The sequence below is a fragment of the Vulpes lagopus genome, chromosome 15, assembly GCF_018345385.1.
Source record: "Vulpes lagopus strain Blue_001 chromosome 15, ASM1834538v1, whole genome shotgun sequence".
In the NCBI taxonomy this organism is placed as follows: domain Eukaryota; kingdom Metazoa; phylum Chordata; class Mammalia; order Carnivora; family Canidae; genus Vulpes; species Vulpes lagopus.
Window position 1 is genome coordinate 37,179,981 of NC_054838.1, and position 20,308 is coordinate 37,200,288.

General features: G+C 35.0%; 1 protein-coding gene across 1 annotated transcript in view; it reads left to right on the forward strand.

Moving 5' to 3' along the window:
- The window catches only part of TMEM135 (transmembrane protein 135), a 223,463-nt gene that overhangs the window by 72,727 nt on the left and 130,428 nt on the right, over window positions 1–20,308 (forward strand). The window contains exon 5 of the mRNA XM_041729721.1: window positions 6,734–6,799. Coding sequence (XP_041585655.1) covers window positions 6,734–6,799 — 66 coding nt within the window. The remainder of the gene's footprint in view (window positions 1–6,733; window positions 6,800–20,308) is intronic.

Sequence of the window (20,308 nt, forward strand, 5' to 3'; positions counted from 1 at the left end):
TGTAAAACTGTGGGTCCTACTAAAATCTTCTGGAGAATATTGATTTGTTGTTGTTGTTAGGAGTAAGCAGTCAACTTGTCAGGTTCATGCTACAAATTCTGTCTCCTCTTCAGTGGACAGAAGGTCTAATGTCCACTGCTCCGTGGGCAGTAGTTCTAAGTAGTTATGTATTCAGTATCTTTCCTGTGATGCTTTGGGTCCGTCCTATCTGTGTGCTGCTCATGGGGCATGCTAGGACCTGTGTGTTATTTTAACTGTAGTTCTGCTCATGAAGCCTTTGTTTTGCTGCTTGAGTCTGTTCAGGATTTCTGCTGATTTGGGGTGAGCCCAGACTTGTATCAACTCAAACATGGATTTAGTTAGAGGATCTTTCTTTTCTAACTCTTCCTTTCTGGGATTACTCTATTCTCACTGGGCCTTTTCCTGGTCTTTCGTCCAGAAGGACAGGGTTTTTCTCAAGAGTTATAGCTGCTTACACCACTGTCGCAGCTGCACACACCCAATAGGGCCTGCTTTTGGGACAAAGTGGCTAGAGGAGAGAATGAAAAATATAATGGATATTTTTCCTTTCTTCTTGACACTATAGGAGGAGAAGACCCCTTTCCATATGCCTTTGGCTAGAAAAACCGAATTTCTTTTCCAGTGTTAGCTACCTGTACTCCTGCTGCTTCATTTTATAACTGGGGGCTTGTTTTGGGGCCAGAGTCAAGAGAAAACAAAGACACCCCCCCCCCCAACAGCCAGGGATTAATTCCCTATACATTCAGTGGCTCACTTGGGTCCCCTTTTCCCCATTTTCTGGGAAAAGATAGTATGTTTTCTCACAGAGGTTTTGCTGCCTGTGCAGTACATGGAGCAGTGCACAGGCCCTGGAGTTAGGAACTGTGATCAGTGAGCTGGGAAAGGCTTAGGCTGTAGGCGGGAAGGAGTGAGAATGGTTTGGGGACATCACAAAGATCTTGATTGCTATGCTAATATAATAGTTTGTGTATTTTGAAGACATTAGGGTTGTATCATGCATTGCTTTTTTTGTGAGAAGCAAGATAGCTAATGCTCAGTTTTCCTATTTTTTGTTTTGTATTTTTATCATAAGAAGGAAAACACCTGGTGCTTGTAAACCTCAGTGTTTAAATCTTTTTTTTCTGCTATGGCTAGGATACACATCTGGGGAATAAATTTTGTGTATGATTTCTGAAGGCTTTTGCTGAATTAATCTTGAAATAATATAAGTTTTCTGTTTTCTGGTTATCCTGTCAAGAATTTTAGCATAAATAAATGACCATCTGGGGTAATGTGCTAATTGTGGTTGACTGTTTTATATAGCGCATTTTTAATTGCCCTCTGATATGGTTTTTAATTGTGTTTTAAATTGCAATTGATGACTGATTTTTAAGGTACAATTGGAATTCTGCATTTCCTTTGAGATATTAATAACAAAATGGTCATTTATTGAGCACATAAAAGTTTTCCTTCAGTTATGTACCATTGTTATCCTTATTTTGCTAATGATGAAGTTGAGCTCAAAGAAGTGAAGTTGCTTATCCAAGATCACAAGTCTTACAAATGGCAAAGCTAGAATTTGAACTCAACAATCTTTTTCTAAAGCCTGCTTTTCTTAATCTTTATGCTTATTGTTATACATTCAACAACCTGGGAATAAATAAATAAAAGATTGAATTCATGCCCTCCAGGACCTCTCTGTTTAGTTGGTGAACCAGCACAACAGAGAGACATTCATAGAATAATAAGTGCCATGACTCTTTGACATAGATTTTTGTTCTTTAGATTCACAGCTGTGATTAAGACTCATTCATATTTGGTCTTTCATTAGTTCAATTCTTAATAAATCGATGCACTGAAGTCTTACTATAGTATGATGCTTTAAAGTTATTATACTGCTTTTCAAGTGTATTAAATGTATATTTCTTCTTAATTTTACTTCATTTGTATTGGTTTATTGAATGAAAAATTATTAGACTGTAAGAGCCTCAGTCTCTATTGAATTTTGGTTATCTTCACTTTAGGTGCTACTCAGTATAGTACTGCTTGTGTTATAGCATTTTACATTGTTCCAAAATTCTGTTTAAAATCTGTTTTATTTTTTAGTATAACAAAAATTGTTACTTTTTTCTTTTCCTTTCTATTATTATCAAACAGTATGTGTGTATATATACATATACATAGATAGAGATGCAGAGATAATAGAATGTTAAAAAGTAAGCAAAAAGGAAAAGAAGCCAGAGACTACTTCTGTTACCAACTCATTATAAATCCTGGAACTTTTTTGATTTCCACACATATTCAGACAAACACAAGGATCCAACCCAGAACTTTGCATTTATTGCATCTAGATTTCATGTCTCCTAAGTGTTTTTTATCTAACACTCTTTTAAAATAGGTTTCCTTGGTGACCTATTTTTAAAAAGGACCTATAGATGATTTTTACCCTGCCACTGACAGAAAATGTTTAATGAATATTTTGTAGTAGTCATTTTAGTCATTATCAAAACTCAAGGAGAGGGAAATTTCAATGAAGAGTTTGCTGGTGGTCAATTTATACATGCTAAGAGTTAGCCCTGTGTCTCATTGGTTTTTGGCACTTGTTAGACATTGTTTGAGTACAAGTAAATTAAAAGAAATCTCTTTAGTAGAGGTCAAAAGAATGTTGTACACTCCAGTGCTTCCCTATAGAATCAAAAGAAGCTGAGCTGAATTGACAGAGTGCCGTGAGAATGAGACATCCTTGAAAATGTTGGTAGGAAGAGCTGATGAAATAAATCAATTTAGTTGGAAACAAAAGATTGAATTTGGTATTTTTCTTCTACTGGAGAAAATGCAGGAAAAAGATTTAGATCTTCAGACTACTTTGGGTTTTTGAGACACAAAAAACAAATAGTTTGATCTTGTTTTAGAGAAGTTGTTGTACACTTTATCCCAAGCTGCCTCTGCCTGTCACCTTTTGCTCCTCACATACATATATAGTAACTAGCCTGACCTATCACATCCCTAGATTAAATGAGGAGATGTAATTTAATGTATGTATCACTAAGAATAGAAAAAATACAAGTACGTCATTGGTGAGAAATTTTTTCCTTCAACAAGTTTCTGTAAATAGATCTTTCAACATCTAGTTTTATATGCTTTAGTAAAATCATTTGTCATAGCAAAGTCATCCATTTATAATGTTTTTTTTTTGTGTGTGTACGTATGTGAATAACCCCTTTCCTTTTCCATCAATGGCTGAGTTTAACTCTCTCAGTGAATTATGTATTGGAATTATATTCATATCATGCTGCAGTCACAAAATTTAGCAGCAAAGATTTTTTATTTTCTAACTTAGCATGTAGATAGCACCCCCTTTTTCTGGTGTGTGTGTGTAGGGGTGTTCCATAGATTGGTTTCCTCACTTAGAAAATGTTAGAAAAATTTTGCTTTTGTGTATAAATTACATGCTATATTTTACCAGTAAGGTTGAATTAAAAGTTGTTTTTTTTTCTTTTTTAAGATTTTATTTATTTACTCATAGAGACACACAGAGAGAATGAAAGGCCGAGACACAGGCAGAGGGAGAAGCAGGCTCCACCCAGAGAGCCCGACACAGGACTCGATCCAGGGTCTCCAGGATCACACCCTGGGCTGCAGTCGCAGTGCTAAACCGCTGCGCCACCGGGGCTGCCCAAAAGTTTTTATTTTTTAATTCATATCCTGTCTAGGGTTGTTCACTTTTATTTGATAATTTCTAAACTGTCATCTTCTTAGCTTTCTAATTCTGTAACTGTGTAGATTTGTAACAACAGTGATTTGTGATTTTCAGCTTTAGCAGCCATTCCCTCCTGTTTTGCTTTTACAATATATATACTCTCACCCCCATCATTGTTACAAGTCAGTATCTTTGTCTTTCTTTGGGCCCTTCCTGTAGATTAGAGACAGAGAGGGGTAGGGGGAGGGTGAAGAGCAGAAGATGGAAAGGGAAAGCATTTCCTTGTGTTTGTGCCTTCTCCCTTTTAGCACAGCTGACAGATTGCTGTATGCTCTTGATCCTGTCTTCCACAGGATCCATTTTCTTCCCCATGTCTGAACTTCTTCCACCTGACTGACTACTACTTAGCCACTAGAAACTTGTTCAAGTTTCTTTCATCCTAAAAGTATACTGTCTTCCATTTTCTCAGCTCTGTTCTCTCTACCAACAACTCGTTCTTGTTTCTTACATTTATTGTCAAACTTTTTTTTTTTTTTTAACATTTTATTTATTTATTCCTGAGAGACACACACACACAGAGGCAGAGACACAGGCAGAGGGAGAAGCAGGCTCCATGCAGGGACTCCAGGATCAAGCCCTGAGCCAAAGGCAGACCACTGAGCAACCCAGACGTCCCTATTGTCAAACTTTTTGAATGAGTTTGCTTACACTGTTTAATTTCATATCCTTTTATTCAGTCCTTGACTGTATTCTTAAAAGCACCACTCTACTGACATTGTAAAGTATTTGACCTTTTTGCAAAAGTGGACACTTGCTTTACTTTAAGTCAACCTTTACAAGTTAAAGTTTTAAAGATTTTATTTTTTTATTCACGAGAGATACAGAGAGAGAAGCAGAAACAAAGTAAGAGGGAAAAACAGGCTCCCTACTGGGAGCACGATACAGGACTCTATCCCAGGGCTCTGGGATCATGCTCTGAGCTAAAGGCAGACACTCAACCACTGTGCCACCTAGGTGCCTCTAAAACAAAGTTTTGATGAAGGATTTATATGTGGTGTAAACATTTAAATAGTGTGCTGCTGGACGAAGCTGATGGATGAAGAGTAGTGCTCTTCTCTTCTGATGCCTGATTGCCACAACCCAGAGGCAACAGCTTGCAACCTTTTATGTATTTCTTCTGTCATTTACTCTCACGTATCTAAATTAACACATTTACACTGCTGTTTATATCACACCGATCACACTAAGTTCATACATGGACATCCGTTTTATTCTAGTCTCCTCCAGGTTTCCATCCCTTCCTCCATTTCAATTTCTTTAGATGTGCATTCAGTTTTTACATCTAGAATTGTCTTTTTTGGTTGTTCTTTTTTGGGAGTTACTCATTCTTAACATTTATATTTTGTAGAGCATCCATTGAATTCTAGTTTCTATTAGTGAGGGTTGGAAATTTGTCCCTCTTGTGCCAGGTTAAAAATGAGAAGCACATATCAAACAGATGAACTTGCATCCTCTCTTTTCCCAGCTGTACTCTCCTGAAACCTTTCTTCTTTTGGCCTCACTGGCTATCTTGCTCGTCTTTGTCCATACCAAGTATGATCTTTCCTATTGGCCTTTGTGTTTCTATTCCCTTCTGACTGGAATACCTTCTCCTGGACTGAATGCTTTTGTCATCTGCAAATTCATGTCAGAACTCTACGCCTCAGGGTGATGATATCAGGAGATGGGGCTTTGGGGAGGTAATTCAGATTAGATGAGGAACCTTTACCTTCACCAGTGGGATTAGTACCCTTACTGAGACTGGGGATAGGAAAGAGCTTGCTTCTCTTTGCTCCCAGCCTTCCAGGAACTAGGAACTAGGAAGCAGGTCCTCATTGAGTTATTGAGTTATCAAGCTTTTAGCTTTTTTTTCTTCTAAGAGTTTTATAGTTTTAGCTCTTATATTTAGGCCTTTGATGTCTTTTGAGTTAATTTTTGTATGTGGTAAAAGGTAAGGGTCCAACTTTATTCTTTTGCGTGTGGACATTTTCTTTCAGATTGTTGTTTCCCCTATTGGGTGGTTTTGGTACCCTTATTGACCCTTATTGAAGATCATTACGCCATGTATGCAAAGATTTATTTTGGGGCTTTCTATTTCATTGACCTATATGTTTGTCTGTGACACTACTACACTGTTTGATTATCATAGCTTTGAAATAAGTTTTGGAATCAGGAATTTGAGTTTTCTAACTTTTTCCCTCTTTTTCAAGATTGTTTTGGCTATATGTAGTCTTTTGGGTTCTGTATGAATTTTAGGATGAATTTTTGTATTTATGTAAAAAAGTCATTGGGATTCTGGTAGGATTCACATTGACCCCATGGGTAGTTTTTGGTGGTATTGACTTCTTAACTGTTGTCTTCCAGTCATAAACACAGGATGTTTTCCCATTTATTTATGTTCTTCAGTCTCTTTTAGCAGTGTGTGCAGTTTTCAGCGAATAAGTCTTTTGTTTCGTTGGTTAAGCTTATTTGCAATTGTTAATTTCCTTTTAGAACTGTTCATTGTTAGTGTATAGAAACCACTTAACTCTTTTGGGGTGTTTTACATATGGAATCATTGAATTACTTCATCTGTCAGTATTTCAGTAGCAGCCAAGTGAATTTGGATTGAACTTAAATGGAAACTAAAAATCAGAATGAATGATAATTTCTGAATTGAATCCAAGTACGAGCTTTTCACTTAATCTTTGTTAAACTAAGGTTTAAACTTATCTAAGTGTACTAATTTGAAATTCTATAAACCTGGATGATTGCCAGCAGATCAAAATAAGCTTTGAAACAATTCCGTTTAAGCTCTTGATAGCATTAAAAGGTTCTGAAAGGATATTTCTGAAGTATAATGTAGATCATGTAGCTCTTATTGTGCTTTTTTGATGCTTCTCTAGAAGTTGCTGGAAATGTAATAGTAATGAATGTTTTTTTTACAGTTTGGATGTGGGGTATACAGTTGAGTACAGATTATAAATGATATTTTTTGCTTTTTTTAATTCACAGGCTACAGAAACACTGTTTAGAATGGGAGTAGCAAGAGGAACCATCACAACATTAAGAAATGGAGAAGTAAGATGATAATTTTAACATAAATATTATTTTATTTCATAGTATCCAGTTTTTAAAACATAAACATGGTGAATTCTGTGATACTGTATACTACAAATTGAGAAATACCTGATGTACGTAATATTGAGTGAATCTGACCTACAAATCTATTTTAGTTTAGTCATATTGGAACCAGATTTTGACTTGAAAGCAAAGTGCTAAATCTTTTAATATTTGGTTACCAATTGCTTTTACTCTTAAAAGAGGATGACATTTTACTTAATAATAATATCTGCGAATATATATATATTAATGGAAATAATCCTGTACTTTTCCCTTTCTTCTTATCCTGTGTCCTACAGATCTGATAATTCTTTCTTAAAATAAAATAATTTGTAATTTTGACATTTATCACAGGGAGAGAGAGAACAAGAGAGAGATAAGAGAAATAAGGTGGGGGGAGAGAATTGGAATTTAGTGTGTCTGTTTTATAGGTGAGGCTCAATTAAAATACAAATTCTAAGGTGTGACTTTTCTAAATGTTCCTACCAATGCTTTAAAAAAAGCAACTACTGAAATAAATTTTCATTCCAAAATTATTACCAACCTAATTACCATTCCATTTGCCTTTTCTTTATTCACCTTCTCACTAAGACATACTTAGGTTGAGGTTGAATATAATGTCACATTGTCATGTTCTTTTTTCTGTTCTACTAGCAAATACTTAAAGATAAATATAGTGTTCCTTATTCTAGGATTAAATTTTGTGTTACTTAATGTAATATGTATAATTCATTAACCTAAATATTTAATAGTAAATGTGACTGAATATCTGAGGAGTTAACTGAAATTGTGTTATTGTATGATTATAAATTTTATCAATTCATATATATGTCTATTAGGGGAAAATGTACAATCATTTGGAAGTCATATACTCTTAAATGTTGAATTTTATATTGCCAAGGCACTTTGGTATTAACTTGTAATACATATTTTGTCTATGGAAAAAACTTAACCTTTTGTATTCTCAACAAACTGCAGTATGTGGTACATTTTGAGAAAAAAAAAAAAAACATTCCCATTAAGTCAGACACATTTGTCTGCCTAGAAAATGTCGAAATGAATTTCAGATTTTTGTAATTGTTATGTATTTTCTTTTGGGGGCAGCAATAAAGTTTTGAACTTTCTAAAAAAAAAAAAAGTTTTGAACTTTCTATCTTGTAAGAAGGCTGAGAAAATGTATGCAAGACAGTTTTAAAAGTAACCTTTCGAGTATATCAACACATATTGGATATGTACATATTTTATATAATGGAGATGAAGCAGTGAAAGCAGCTGGCTTTGATCCATTTCTAGCCTCAGTTACTGAGGACTCCCACAGGTTACTAATCTCACTAAGAGGTATTATATGCATTCTCTGACTTTTAGTTTCCTCTCGTCTCGTTTTGTTCCATTTCTTTCTTTCTTCTTTTTTTTAAAAAAATTTTTTAAAAATTTTTATTTACTTATCATAGTCACAGAGAGAGAGAGAGGCAGAGACACAGGCAGAGGGAGAAGCAGGCTCCATGCACCGGGAGCCCGATGTGGGATTCGATCCCAGGTCTCCGGGATCGTGCCCTGGGCCAAAGGCAGGTGCCAAACCTCTGCGCCACCCAGGGATCTCTCTTTCTTTCTTCTTTAAATTATTTTTATTTATTTATTCATGAGAGACACAGAGAGAGAGGCAGAGACACAGGCAGAGGGAGAAGCAGGCTCCCTGTAGAGAGTCCGATGTGGGACTTGAACCCAGGACTCCAGGCTTATGCCCTGAGCCACAGGCAGACTCAATCACTGAGCCACCCAGGCAGCCTCGTTTTTTTAAAAAAAATTATTTCAAAAAATTAATCAGTCAGTTAATTAATTAATTAATTAACTTGTTTGAGGGAGAGAGACAGAGTGCACAAGCGGCAGGGGCAGGGGGAGGGGCACAGGGAGAGGGAGAAAAACAGACTACTCACTGAGCAGGGAACCCAGTGTGGGGCTTGAGCCAAAGGTAGACCTTAACTGACGGAGCCACCCAGGTGTCCCATGACTTTCAGTTTCTATAATGAGGTTAAAATGGTTAAGATGCACATTTTTTTTCTGTTACGTTTTAAGATCTCTGAAAATCAGTGATACCTTGTGGGTACCATTTACTATTTTTCATGTTTTAATATCTCTTAAATTGTGAGATTGCTTTAAGTCTTTGATATGTTAGATTTGATAATATATGATAATATTTTGTAGTTTAAAAAATGTAGTGACTGTAGTAAATATTCAGTAAATGGCAGTTAGGAGAGACCACAGAGTAGTTTTAATTTAATTGTTTGACTTGGAAAATAGAGAATTAAGGCAAAACAAAACAAAGATATTATTAAAGATGTGTTTATACAAGTGACATAAATTTTTGGGGATGCTGAGGTAAGTGCTATGGAAATAGATGATATAACATGGTTCTTGGCTTTAGAAGTGCTTACTCTCTGGTTTAGGAAACAATTGCATGAATACCTGGGAAAAAATCTGTCAGGGAGTAGAAAATGCTTAGTTTATGTTGAGTCTGGAAGTAACTAGAGTCCACATTCCACTTGGAATGTGCTAAATTTTAGTATCAAGGCAATAATAGAGAATTCATTTGGGAGTAGGAGAAAAGCTAAAAGGTTAACATTTTAATGGATTATTTAAACAGAAGCTGAAATCACCATATTTATCATATTGGAAAATTTATGAAATGCTCAGGGAGGAGAGGGTAAGCAGTTTCCTTGTCCTAGGGCATTTCAGAAATTGTTCTAGCCCATTACTGTAAAAATTTCTGTTAAGCAGTGATTAAAGAAGTAACCTGTGACAGTGCTATCAAGTAGGAAGATAAAGACTGGTATATCCAGATTACAAAAAGATCAGACTTTGAGTAAGTTGTTGTCTGGTTGTACAATGGTGCTGAATTCTGCTTGCCTACCCTTCCCTGTATTCTGACTCTAAGGCTACATTTTGTCTAGTTATTGGGCATTTTTACTTGGATGTTTTAAGAAATGTTGAGACCAGAAAACGTGGTTCTTCTGTCAGAAAGTAAGGAGATAGTTTTTTTGGGGAGTGCCTGGGTGGCTCAGTTGGTTGGGCATCTGCTTTTGCCTTGGGTGACAATCCTAAAGTCCTGAGATCAAGCTCCACTTCAGGCTGTCTGCTCAGCAGGGAGTCTGCTTCTCTGTCTCACTCTGTGCTTGCTCTCTCTCTCTTTTTCTCTGTTAAGTAAACTTTAAAGTTTACTTACTTAACCTTAACCTTAAAAGGTTTTGTTTCTTTTTTTGGCCTATATAGCATTTAAGAAGATAGTTTTTGAAGGAATTCAAAATTGACTACAAGTTACAGTGAATCATTGGAAGATTTAAGCAAAAGAGTGACACATTTATCTTTGTAAAATCTTAAGGGAGCAATTATTATAGACAGGTTTTTTGGATAGAATTCATAAAAATTTGTTTCTTTTTTGGGAGGGCTAACTTGTAAAATTATCACTATCAGTAAATAGTTATTGAATGTGCTTGGCTCAAAAAGCATAGTTAGTGTTTACATATAGGGTGAAACAAATATTTTGTTGAAAGATAGAGTTACTCTCTTAAATTTATATATTTTAAGAAATATCTACTTTCTTTTACACAATTTAAGACCTGAGTAAGCCAGAAACTGGTATTTTTTCATTAGATTACTCTTAATTCAAAGTTTGAGAGAGAACAAAGTTTAGAAATTGTTTACCTTAGGAAGGGAGAATTTCAAATTCTAGGTCTTAATTTAATCCTTTACCTTCTATTTATTAGCTAACACTATATATGTACAGTTCTTACAATGATGACAAAGAATCACTGGGAGTGTTTAATAAAGAAGCTAAATGACGTCCTATAGCCAGTGAGTTTGTTCATCTGTTACAGTTCAATTAATTAAAAACTTTTAAAAATGGGTAGCCCCGGTGGCTTAGCAGTTTAGCACAGCCTTCGGCCCAGTGCGTGATCCTGGAGACCCAGGATCAAGTCCCACGTCGGGCTCCCTGCATGGAGCCTGCTGTTCCCTCTGCCTCTCTCTCTCTCTCTCTCTCTGTCTCTGTCTCTAATAAATAAATACAATCTTAAAAAAAAAAACTTTTTAAAAGATTTATTTATTTTAGAGAGAAAAGAGGGAGCTTGCACTCTGTGCAGGAGCGAGGGGAAGGGCAAAAGGAAAGGGCGGGAGGAGGGAAAGAATATCCCCACTGAGCACAGAGCCTGATGCAGAGTTCAGTCCCACAACCCGGAGATCATGACTTGAGCTGAAGAGTCTGACACTCACCTGACTGAGCCACCCAGGCACATCAATTTTTAAAAATTTTTATGAATTTCTAAAATGTCAAGCCTATCTATTTTTGGTTTTCAAAAAGTTTAATTTTTTATATCTGTGTCTTTAGCAGTACATTTGGAATTTTGGAGAGAGGAATGGAAAGAGAAATATCCTTTCCTATTCATTCAATGAGCATGGAGCACCCTCTGTATTTCCAGTATTGTTTTAGGTATCTGTGATTCATCGGTGAGCAAAGCAAACCAATACCCCTGCCTTTGGGGAGCTTATATTCTAGCCTATTAATAACCTATGGAAGAAAATAAAAACATACAAAGCAACTAGAGAGTAATTACATACCTTCAAAATAAGTTATAAGGAAGTATATGGCTTAAGAGTAAGTAACATAAATAATAGAGGAAGAAACAAGTAATTAGAGTAAGGTTAAGTTAGTTCAGAAGATTTCTTAGGAAGAACATCTTCAACTGGGCCTTGAAGAAATTTATGAGCATAGCTGAATAAGAGGAGGTCAGAAGGCATTGCTAGTTAGGAGAAAGTGTAAATATGGGCATAGTTGAGAGTTAAGGAAGGATATCTTGATGTAGAATTAAAAAGAGGGAGATAGGGTGTGCTGTTGAAGGGAAGTAGCATCAAAACAACTTTCCATTTTAGATCATTTTATCACCGTTCTTTCCAAAGAAGATATTTAAGTTTTAAGAAAGTATAGTTGACCCTTGAACAACACATGTTTGAACTGCATGGATCCTCTTATGTGTGGATTTTTTTTAATAAGTGCATAAATGTATTTTGTCTCCTTTATGATTTTCTTAACAGTTTTTTCGCCTGGCTTACTTTATTGTAGCAATATGTATAATACATATATAATACATATGTATTCCTACAACATATAAAACTTACAGCATACAAAATACATGTTAATCGGCTGTTTATTTTATAAGGCTTGCAGTCAACTGTAGACTTAGTAGTTAAATTTTGGGGAAGTCTAAAGTTATATGCAGATTTTTGACTGTGCAGGGGATTAGTATCCCTAATCTCCATGATGTTCAAGAGTCAGCTGTAGTTTTTTTTTTTTTTAATTCACATTTCCCTGAGAATTTGCTATGTGAATGCTTATATTGATTAAGCTTGTGAATCAATAATTAATATTTTATCTCCTTCCCAAGTGGAATAGCCAGCTTTGTTTGCTGGAAAGGGCACTAGTCTGCATGCCAGTCAATGTGGGTTTTCTTCCTGGCTTTAAGAACTATGTGATCTTAGACAATTTACTTAACTTCTCACAACTTCAGATTCATACCTTAGAAAATGAATTGATTAGTTGATTTTTAAGGTCCTATATCGCTTTAACATTTTCTAATTTAGGCTTCTTTGTATATCCTCCCCTCTCCCTTTTTTTTAGAGTAGACTCTACACCCATCATGAAGCCCAACTCAGGGCTTGAACTCATGACTCTGAGATTAAGACCTGAGCTGAAATCAAGAGTTGGACTTAGCCACCCACATTTCTCCCACTCTCCTGCCCTTAAAGCTGTGGTTCTTGGCCTCTAGTGTAAATGAGAAGTACCCATGGAGTTCTAGAAAATTTAGGTGCATGGGCTTCATCCCCAAAGACTTTGTCCATTGGGTCTACCTTAGGGCTCTGGTATCTATATTTCTATATGTCTACTAATCTATTATAGAGCTACTTATCTGTTACACAGAGCTACTAAAATCTACTAATTTTAATGCCTTAGCCACTGCTGTAAACTATTTTTAAGAAGTATTTTTCAATGTTTTCTTTGAACTCAAGGAACACACAATTTGAGTAGATGTAGCAAGGAGTTTGAAGTGTATTTCAAGATTTATATGTATATATATATTATATGTATATAAAGTAGAACACAGTAGCATGGACTATGGATGTTTTGGAAAGATGAATAGGGGATTTGACCCAGTTTCTAGTTTTGTTTTTTGTGGTATTAGGTATTTAACATGTTTTATTAGAATGGAAACCTTTTTTGCCTTCCTGGAATATGCTTTAAACAACTAATAGAGAATATTTTGTTTTAGTGTAATTGCTGCATAGAGGTAAGAACTCTTTGATATGGATTTGTTTTTTCAGGTTTAGCACCTGCCTCACACATAATAAGGATCCTAGTGTATGTCTGATGAACAAGTATTAGAGTTATTTAGAAAGAACTTATGTGGCAAATATCACTTTGACTTAATCAACTCTCAGTTTAAGATAAATAAAAACGTAAATGTAGATTTATATATATATATATAATAAATACTAGGGCTATATTATTTCAAAATCATGACATTTGTAATATAATAATAAATTTTTTGACATCATATTTTTTCATAAATTAACTATTTGAAGAAACTATGAAATTTACATATTTGATATTGAATCTTGTTCACAAAGTTTATTATTCAGATATTAAGTTACATTTCCAACATTATTGAAATTGTTAAAATTGTACTCAATTCAGTATAATACTTTAAGTAATTTTCTTCTTTGTGAATGAAAATTCTTTATATAAAGAAATATAAAAGTAAGCTTTCATACATTTATATTTTAATTTTCAAAATTTTTTAATTAAAAAAATTTAAAAAGTATTTATTTGACAGAGAGAGAGAACAAGAACAAGCAGGGGGAGGGGCAAAGGGAGAGGAAGAAGGTTGCCTTCCTGAGTGTGGGACACAATCCCAGGACCCTGAGATCATGACCTGAGCAGAAGGCAGATGCTTAAACAACTGAGCCACCCAGGCATCCCTTGACATTTATAGTTTTAAAATCGCATTTATTTTTTTCTTGGTTAAGTATTTTATTGATTTATTTTTTACTATTTCTCTTTTAATACCACCTAATGAAATATGTAAGTCTTTAATAATCAAAGTGTCAGTATTTCAAATAGTGAAGTCTGTGTGGCCTGATACCTAGTGAATGCCAGGGACTAGTGGCATGTAAAATCTGATGAAATAAGTAAATATTTATTGAGAGCATCTTAAAGACAGATTTGACACATGGGACTGGAGTCAGATCTAGTGTTCATTTATTTCCTTCCTTCCTTCCTTCCTTCCTTCCTTCCTTCCTTCCTTCCTTCCTTCCTTCCTTCCTTCTCTAAATATTGTCAGGCACTATACTAGGTGTTAGGTTTTAATAGTAAATAATACTAATATGGTTTCTGCTCTGAGGAAATTTTCTATGTAGTCTAGTGGCTGAGTTCATAACTTAACCACTTGTGACCTTGCTACTCAGTGTCTTCTTCTGTAAATAGGTATAAATACATCTACTTTATGCATTACTTTGTGAGAAACAGATAAGTATAAAGCAGTTAGCACAATGTCTGGCACAAGGTAAGCCTATTAGAATTTAGCCTATCCGAAATGATAACTTTTTTTTTTAAGAGTAGGAGAGGGAGTCCGGAGTGGGGTGGAGGGAGAGGGAGAGAGAATCTTAAGCAGGCTCCATGCCCAGTGCAGAGCTTGAGGCAGGGCTTGATCTGATCAGAGATCATGACCTGGGCCGAAATCAAGAGTCACATGCTTAACTGAGCCACCCAGGTGTACCAATAACTTTTTATTTAATTAAATACAATTGAGTATTTTCTATATTAAAGTGAGTCTATGGTGATCTTTGGACTGTGGTTATTTATAACAGTATGTGAACTGAGAATTGGTAATTAAAGACATACTTTAAATATTTTGGTCAGCCTATATTGTTAGTGCCCTTACCTCGTGCTAATAGTTCAGTAATATACTGAATATATGTTTAGTTACAGACTTAAAGTCTACTACTCAGCTAACTTCTGCTGATCATGATTTGATTCCATACATAGAATAAACATAGCAGGAGGAAGTGTGATGGTAGAAAGACTGAAATTCACAAATAAACCTAAGCATTCTATTAGAAAAATAGGGTAAAGTCAATTACATAGTGAAACTTAGTTCTGACAATTGCAAGTCTTGGTAGGACAAAAGTACCACTGTGAGTGGTGAGACCCTGACCTTCCAGAAGTGCAGACTAAGGCTCAGTTGATCCTGTCAAGAAAAATTGGCTTATCTTTTCTGCAAGAAGACCTCTAATTTATGTATTGTATTTTAACAGGAAAAAAATATTAAGATGCTTTATACATGTCCATTGCCATTTGAAATATACTCTTTGTTAACTTGATTAGTTTCCTTCTGTATGCCCATATCATTTAAAGAAAAAAGAAAGAAATTCTGACCATTCTAGAATATTCCTGAATAACTCTTTCAAGTCTATTGTTTTTTTTCTTTTGGGAGTGTTTTCTAAATTATATGCTTATCGATAAGCAATACAAATAATCTAATTAGAATTTAGCTTAAAAAAGTTCCTATAATGTTTCTTCCTTTCAAGCAACAGAAGAATATAGTTTAAAGAGAAAAGTATATAGGGAAAATGGTTAGCATCCAGAAAAGGAGAGAAGAAATAAATATGGAAAATGATCTAGAAAGAAAGGTTAGAGCCCTGATATTGTTTATAACAAGAAAGGTAATGCAGGGAAGTCCCAAAGCTTTCCTAATGAAGTGGGAAGAAATGAGTTTTGATTGTAGAACTTCCTAGTTGGAGACAGCTGAGCCAGTGGTCATTACTTTAGGATGATAAAACATTCAAAGGCTTCAAAGAGGTTGTAGGATTGCTATCTTGCTCATTTAAAAATAGGTTTACTTCTTAATAGCCATCAGTCTGGGTGGTTTAGATATTGAACTGCCAGAGGCAGAAGACTGGCTTATAGAGCATCTTGGGGTGTGTGTGTGTGTGGGTTTTTTTTTTTTTTTTTTTCAGTTTTCTTAATTCCATGAATCAAAACAGCATGTTGTATTTTGGCAGGTGTGTGGAAAATTCAGAATCCATTCCAGAATTACATCATAAAACATTGAGTTTCAAAACTTGTATTTTATTCTTGCTGGAATATTTTATCTTTGTCACTAAATCTGCTTTAAGTGGCTTATCATGTTATATACTCTGGCATTGTTACATACTCCTGGTGAGCAGACTTTATTTGGAAAATTCTAGTGCAAAGAAGGCCAGGGGCTAAGCTGAGGTTTTAAAAATATCAGATCACAGTGTTTAAGCTTGGTGGCCTTGTCTATACCAACTTTGCATGTGCCTTTCTATACTGAGATGATTATCTGTTGAAGTGCCCTATTCATAATAGAAACTCTGCTTTTGATTTAAATACAAAAATGTGCCATAATTTTGTCCTTAAACAAAACAAACAATATCTGGACAATATCTGGCTAAGTATGGAACACTTAGGTTTTATTTTTCAGAAATTGGAAGGGCTCTTAAGATAACATCAGTTTGTTTTGATCCTAATAGGAAGAGCTTTAGGCCAGGAAAGCAATTATTTCCACATGGGTAAAGCCAATCCCAGTTACCTCCCCTTTACCAACCCACTGAATTTAAACTTGCCTACCTTGGTTTTAGAGCTAAGTGTGTTTGAATGCATTAGAAAATGCAGACTCTGTTATAAAAATAAAGTCTTTAGGTATACAGAAAATACTCTTTTGTACAAAGCATACCAAAAGAATTTTGTGTAAAATTTTGAGGTGAGTTCACCAACAAGTAATTTAAACTCTTTGAATTGCCAGAGAAATTTAATTTTATGCACACAGATATGGCCATTATAATTCTTACCATTTTGTTTATACATCTTTTTTCTTCTCTGTTTGACTCTTGGCTGTATTGTCAATAGGTGAATTTGCTGTGTAGTGACAAGTGTTGTTTGTGGTGGCTAGTAGGGGATTGGCTGATCAGAAAAGAAGATTTGTACTGAATGATGTGGTTGGTCTTTCTGGTAATCAGCCCTGATCCTAAGTCTATCACTGTGAATCACTGCATTAGCATAACAGACACTCCTATCATTTAAGAAGTCCCTAAGATTTTTGAAGTTGTGTAACTAAACTGGGAATAGAGACTAGATAGGTTATTTATAGCATAATCTATAGATTCGCTTCTTTTGAAAATTTCATATATGTGGAATTGTACAATAGACACTCTTTTGTGTCTGACTTCTTTAACTTAGCATGTTTTTGAGGTTTATCTATATCAGGTTTTTTCCTTTCCATGATTCAATAGTATTCCATTGTGTGGATAATATTTTGTTGATCAAATAACCATTTAATGAAGATTTGAATTATTTGCAGATTTTGGCTATTATAAATAATACTTCTATGAGTATTTGCATGGAAGTCTTTGTGTTGACATATTTTTGTATGTTTCTTGTGTTGATACCCTAAGATTAGAATTACTAGGTCATATGGTGGGTGACCCTTTAAGAAAAGTGCTATGCCGTTTTACATTCCCAGTGGCAGTGAACAAGAAGTCCAGTTTGTCAGCATCTTTGCCAAAATTTGGTATTATCAGTCTTTTTGATTATAGCCATTCTAGAAGTATGTGATGGTATCTCGTGGTTGTAATTTGCATTTCCCTAATGACTAATGATGTTGGGCATCTTTTCATGCTTTTATTAGTCACTTGTATATCTTTGATAAAATATCTCTTGGAATATTTTGCCCATTTTTTGCATTAGGTTTATTTCTCATTATTCAGTTGCAGGATATGACTTTAAAAAAATTCTGGATACAAACATCTTAATAATTATATGATTTGAAAAAGTTTTTTTTCCAGTCTGTGGCCTGTTTTATAGACAGTACTTATTGAAAGTAAAAGTTAAAAAATTTTTAAAAAATTTTAAATTTTGATGAAGATTCAGTTCATTAGTTCTTTTTTGGATCTTAGCTAAGAAATCTTTTGTAACCCAGAGTTGCAAAGATTTTCTCCAATGTTTTCTTCTAGAAATTTTACGATTTTTGGTTTTACATTTAGATTTGAGATCTATTTTGAGCTGACTTTTGCATATGGTGTGAGGCAAAGGTTCAGCTGTTTATTTTACATGTGAATATCCAATTGTCTCAGGAGCATTTGTTGAAAAAACTCTCCTTTGTTGAATTAGCCCTGATGCCTTTGTCAAAATCAATTATCCATAAATGTTAGGGTTTATTTCTGGAAATGTTGTGGTTCTTTTTCTGCTAAGATGGAAGAAGTATAGTCTATCTTTCCCACTGATTACAGCTAAAAACCTGGAACAGAATACATAGAGCAACCATCTGAAATCTTAAATGATAGGAGGAGGTTTGAAGACGAGTCAAATCTGGAAGTGTGACTGATACTAGTGAAATTTCCTGTTTCTTCCCACTCACCGTCCTTTTTAAATTGGTTTGTATGCCAGGGAATCTCCTATTCTTGATCTGTACAATGAATGTGGACAGAAAAAGCTCTAAGAAAGACCCCCCTTTTCCTCTGTTTATGGTCAAAGAACTAGAAAGGATGGCTTGTGCATGAAGAAGACTGTAGAAAATCACCATCTTCTTACTATGTTTTGCATTTTGATTTTATTTTCCCAGTGGGACTCCAAGCAGACCCCAAACATGAGGCTGTCCTCTAGCAGCAGCTGTATAGCCATTTAGAACTCAGACAGGTATCTTTCTCTTTGACCAGGGAAACTAGAAACAGGGGTTCTTATAGTCCAGAGAGTGTGAGGAGGATATCTGTTATTTTTTGCTTTCTTTCTTTCTTGCTACTTCATCCCTGAGGCAAATGTAGTTGTAGGCCATCTGTGGCAGTATGGGGAGGCCAAACCCCAGTGTAGACAGAGGATCAAGAAAAGGAGCTCGGGAGATGGAGTATGGAGAAAATCACGGAGAGACAGGAGGTAGAGAAAAAGATGACTTAAATCTATGTGTGATATCTGAGACTCACTTCTGAACTGACCATGTGTATAATCATAATAAAGGCTTTGAGAACTGAACTATAGCCTAGACCACTGCCTTTAGATGGCACATACGGAGACAGACTGAATACACTGACAAACCTCAGGAAACTGAAAATGATATTGAACCTTAGACCGTAGATGGTGGGCTGGGATTGTGATTGGAACCTAACCAGATTGGTTGCCTACAGCAACAGCAACATGAGCAAAACAGCAGTAGCAGCAGCAACAATTTATAATAATTATCCAGAGGACCAAGAATCTTTAACATGACCAAGAATGTCATAATACAAATCTCTAGAATACAATCTGAAAGTATTTGACATGCCAAGAACCAGGGATATCATAACCAATTGTAGAGAAAACCGCGATCCACAAATGCCTATCTTGAGGTGACAGTGATGTTGGAATTATGATAAAAAGTTTTCAAAGCAACTGTTATAACCCTGCAAACAATTTTGACATAAATAGCAAGATTGAAGTTCCCAGCAAAGAAAAAGAAATCGTAAGAAGAACCAAATGGAAATTTTAGGACAGAAAATTAAAATAACTCAAGTAATTAATATTAAATAATAAAATAACTAAAAATTTACTAGATGAGTTCAATAGTAGAGTGGAGAAGACAAAGGAAAGAGAAGTCAAGTTGAAGAAAGCTCCGTGGTAGTTGTACAGTCTGCATAATAATGAGAGAAAGACAGAGAAAAATGAGCAGAGGGGGACCCTAGCAAAGGTCTAACATTTGTGTCATAAGTGTCTCAGAAGAGAAGACAAAAAGATTTGTGTAGAAAAAATATTTGAAGAAATAATGGCTGAAAACTTCCAAATTTGAGTGAAAGGCATACAAATGTATGTTGTGTTTATAAACTCAGTGAACCCCTACATGGCTAAATATTATATGACTTCATTTATGTGGCATTCTGCAGAAGTCAATCTTACAGGGATGGTAGAATAGATCCCTGGTTGTCAGAGTTTGGAGGTGGAGGAGCAATTGATTACAAAAGGACAAAATGGAATATTTTTAGTGATGGAACTATTTAGGATCATGCTGGTGGTAAGTAGAAAATTCTGTGCATTTTTTAAAACCCATGGAACTGTAAACCTTAAAGAGTAAATTTTATTGTATGTAAATTTTATTGTATGTAAATAAAAAAGTTAAAATAACAAAAATGTGTATTGGAAGAGAATACCAGAGAGTATGGTATTATACCAGAGAGTCTGGTTCTTATAATTTCTCCTGAACTGTTGAAGATTAAGGAGCATAATTGAGGAGGCTGATTCTACAGATTATTTCCTTTGGTTTCTTCCAGGATTTTTTTCTTTGATTTTCTCTAGTTTCAAAATGATATCCCTAGGTGAGGTATTTATTTATTTATTTATTTATTTGTTTGTTTATTTATTTATTTAGTATTTATCCT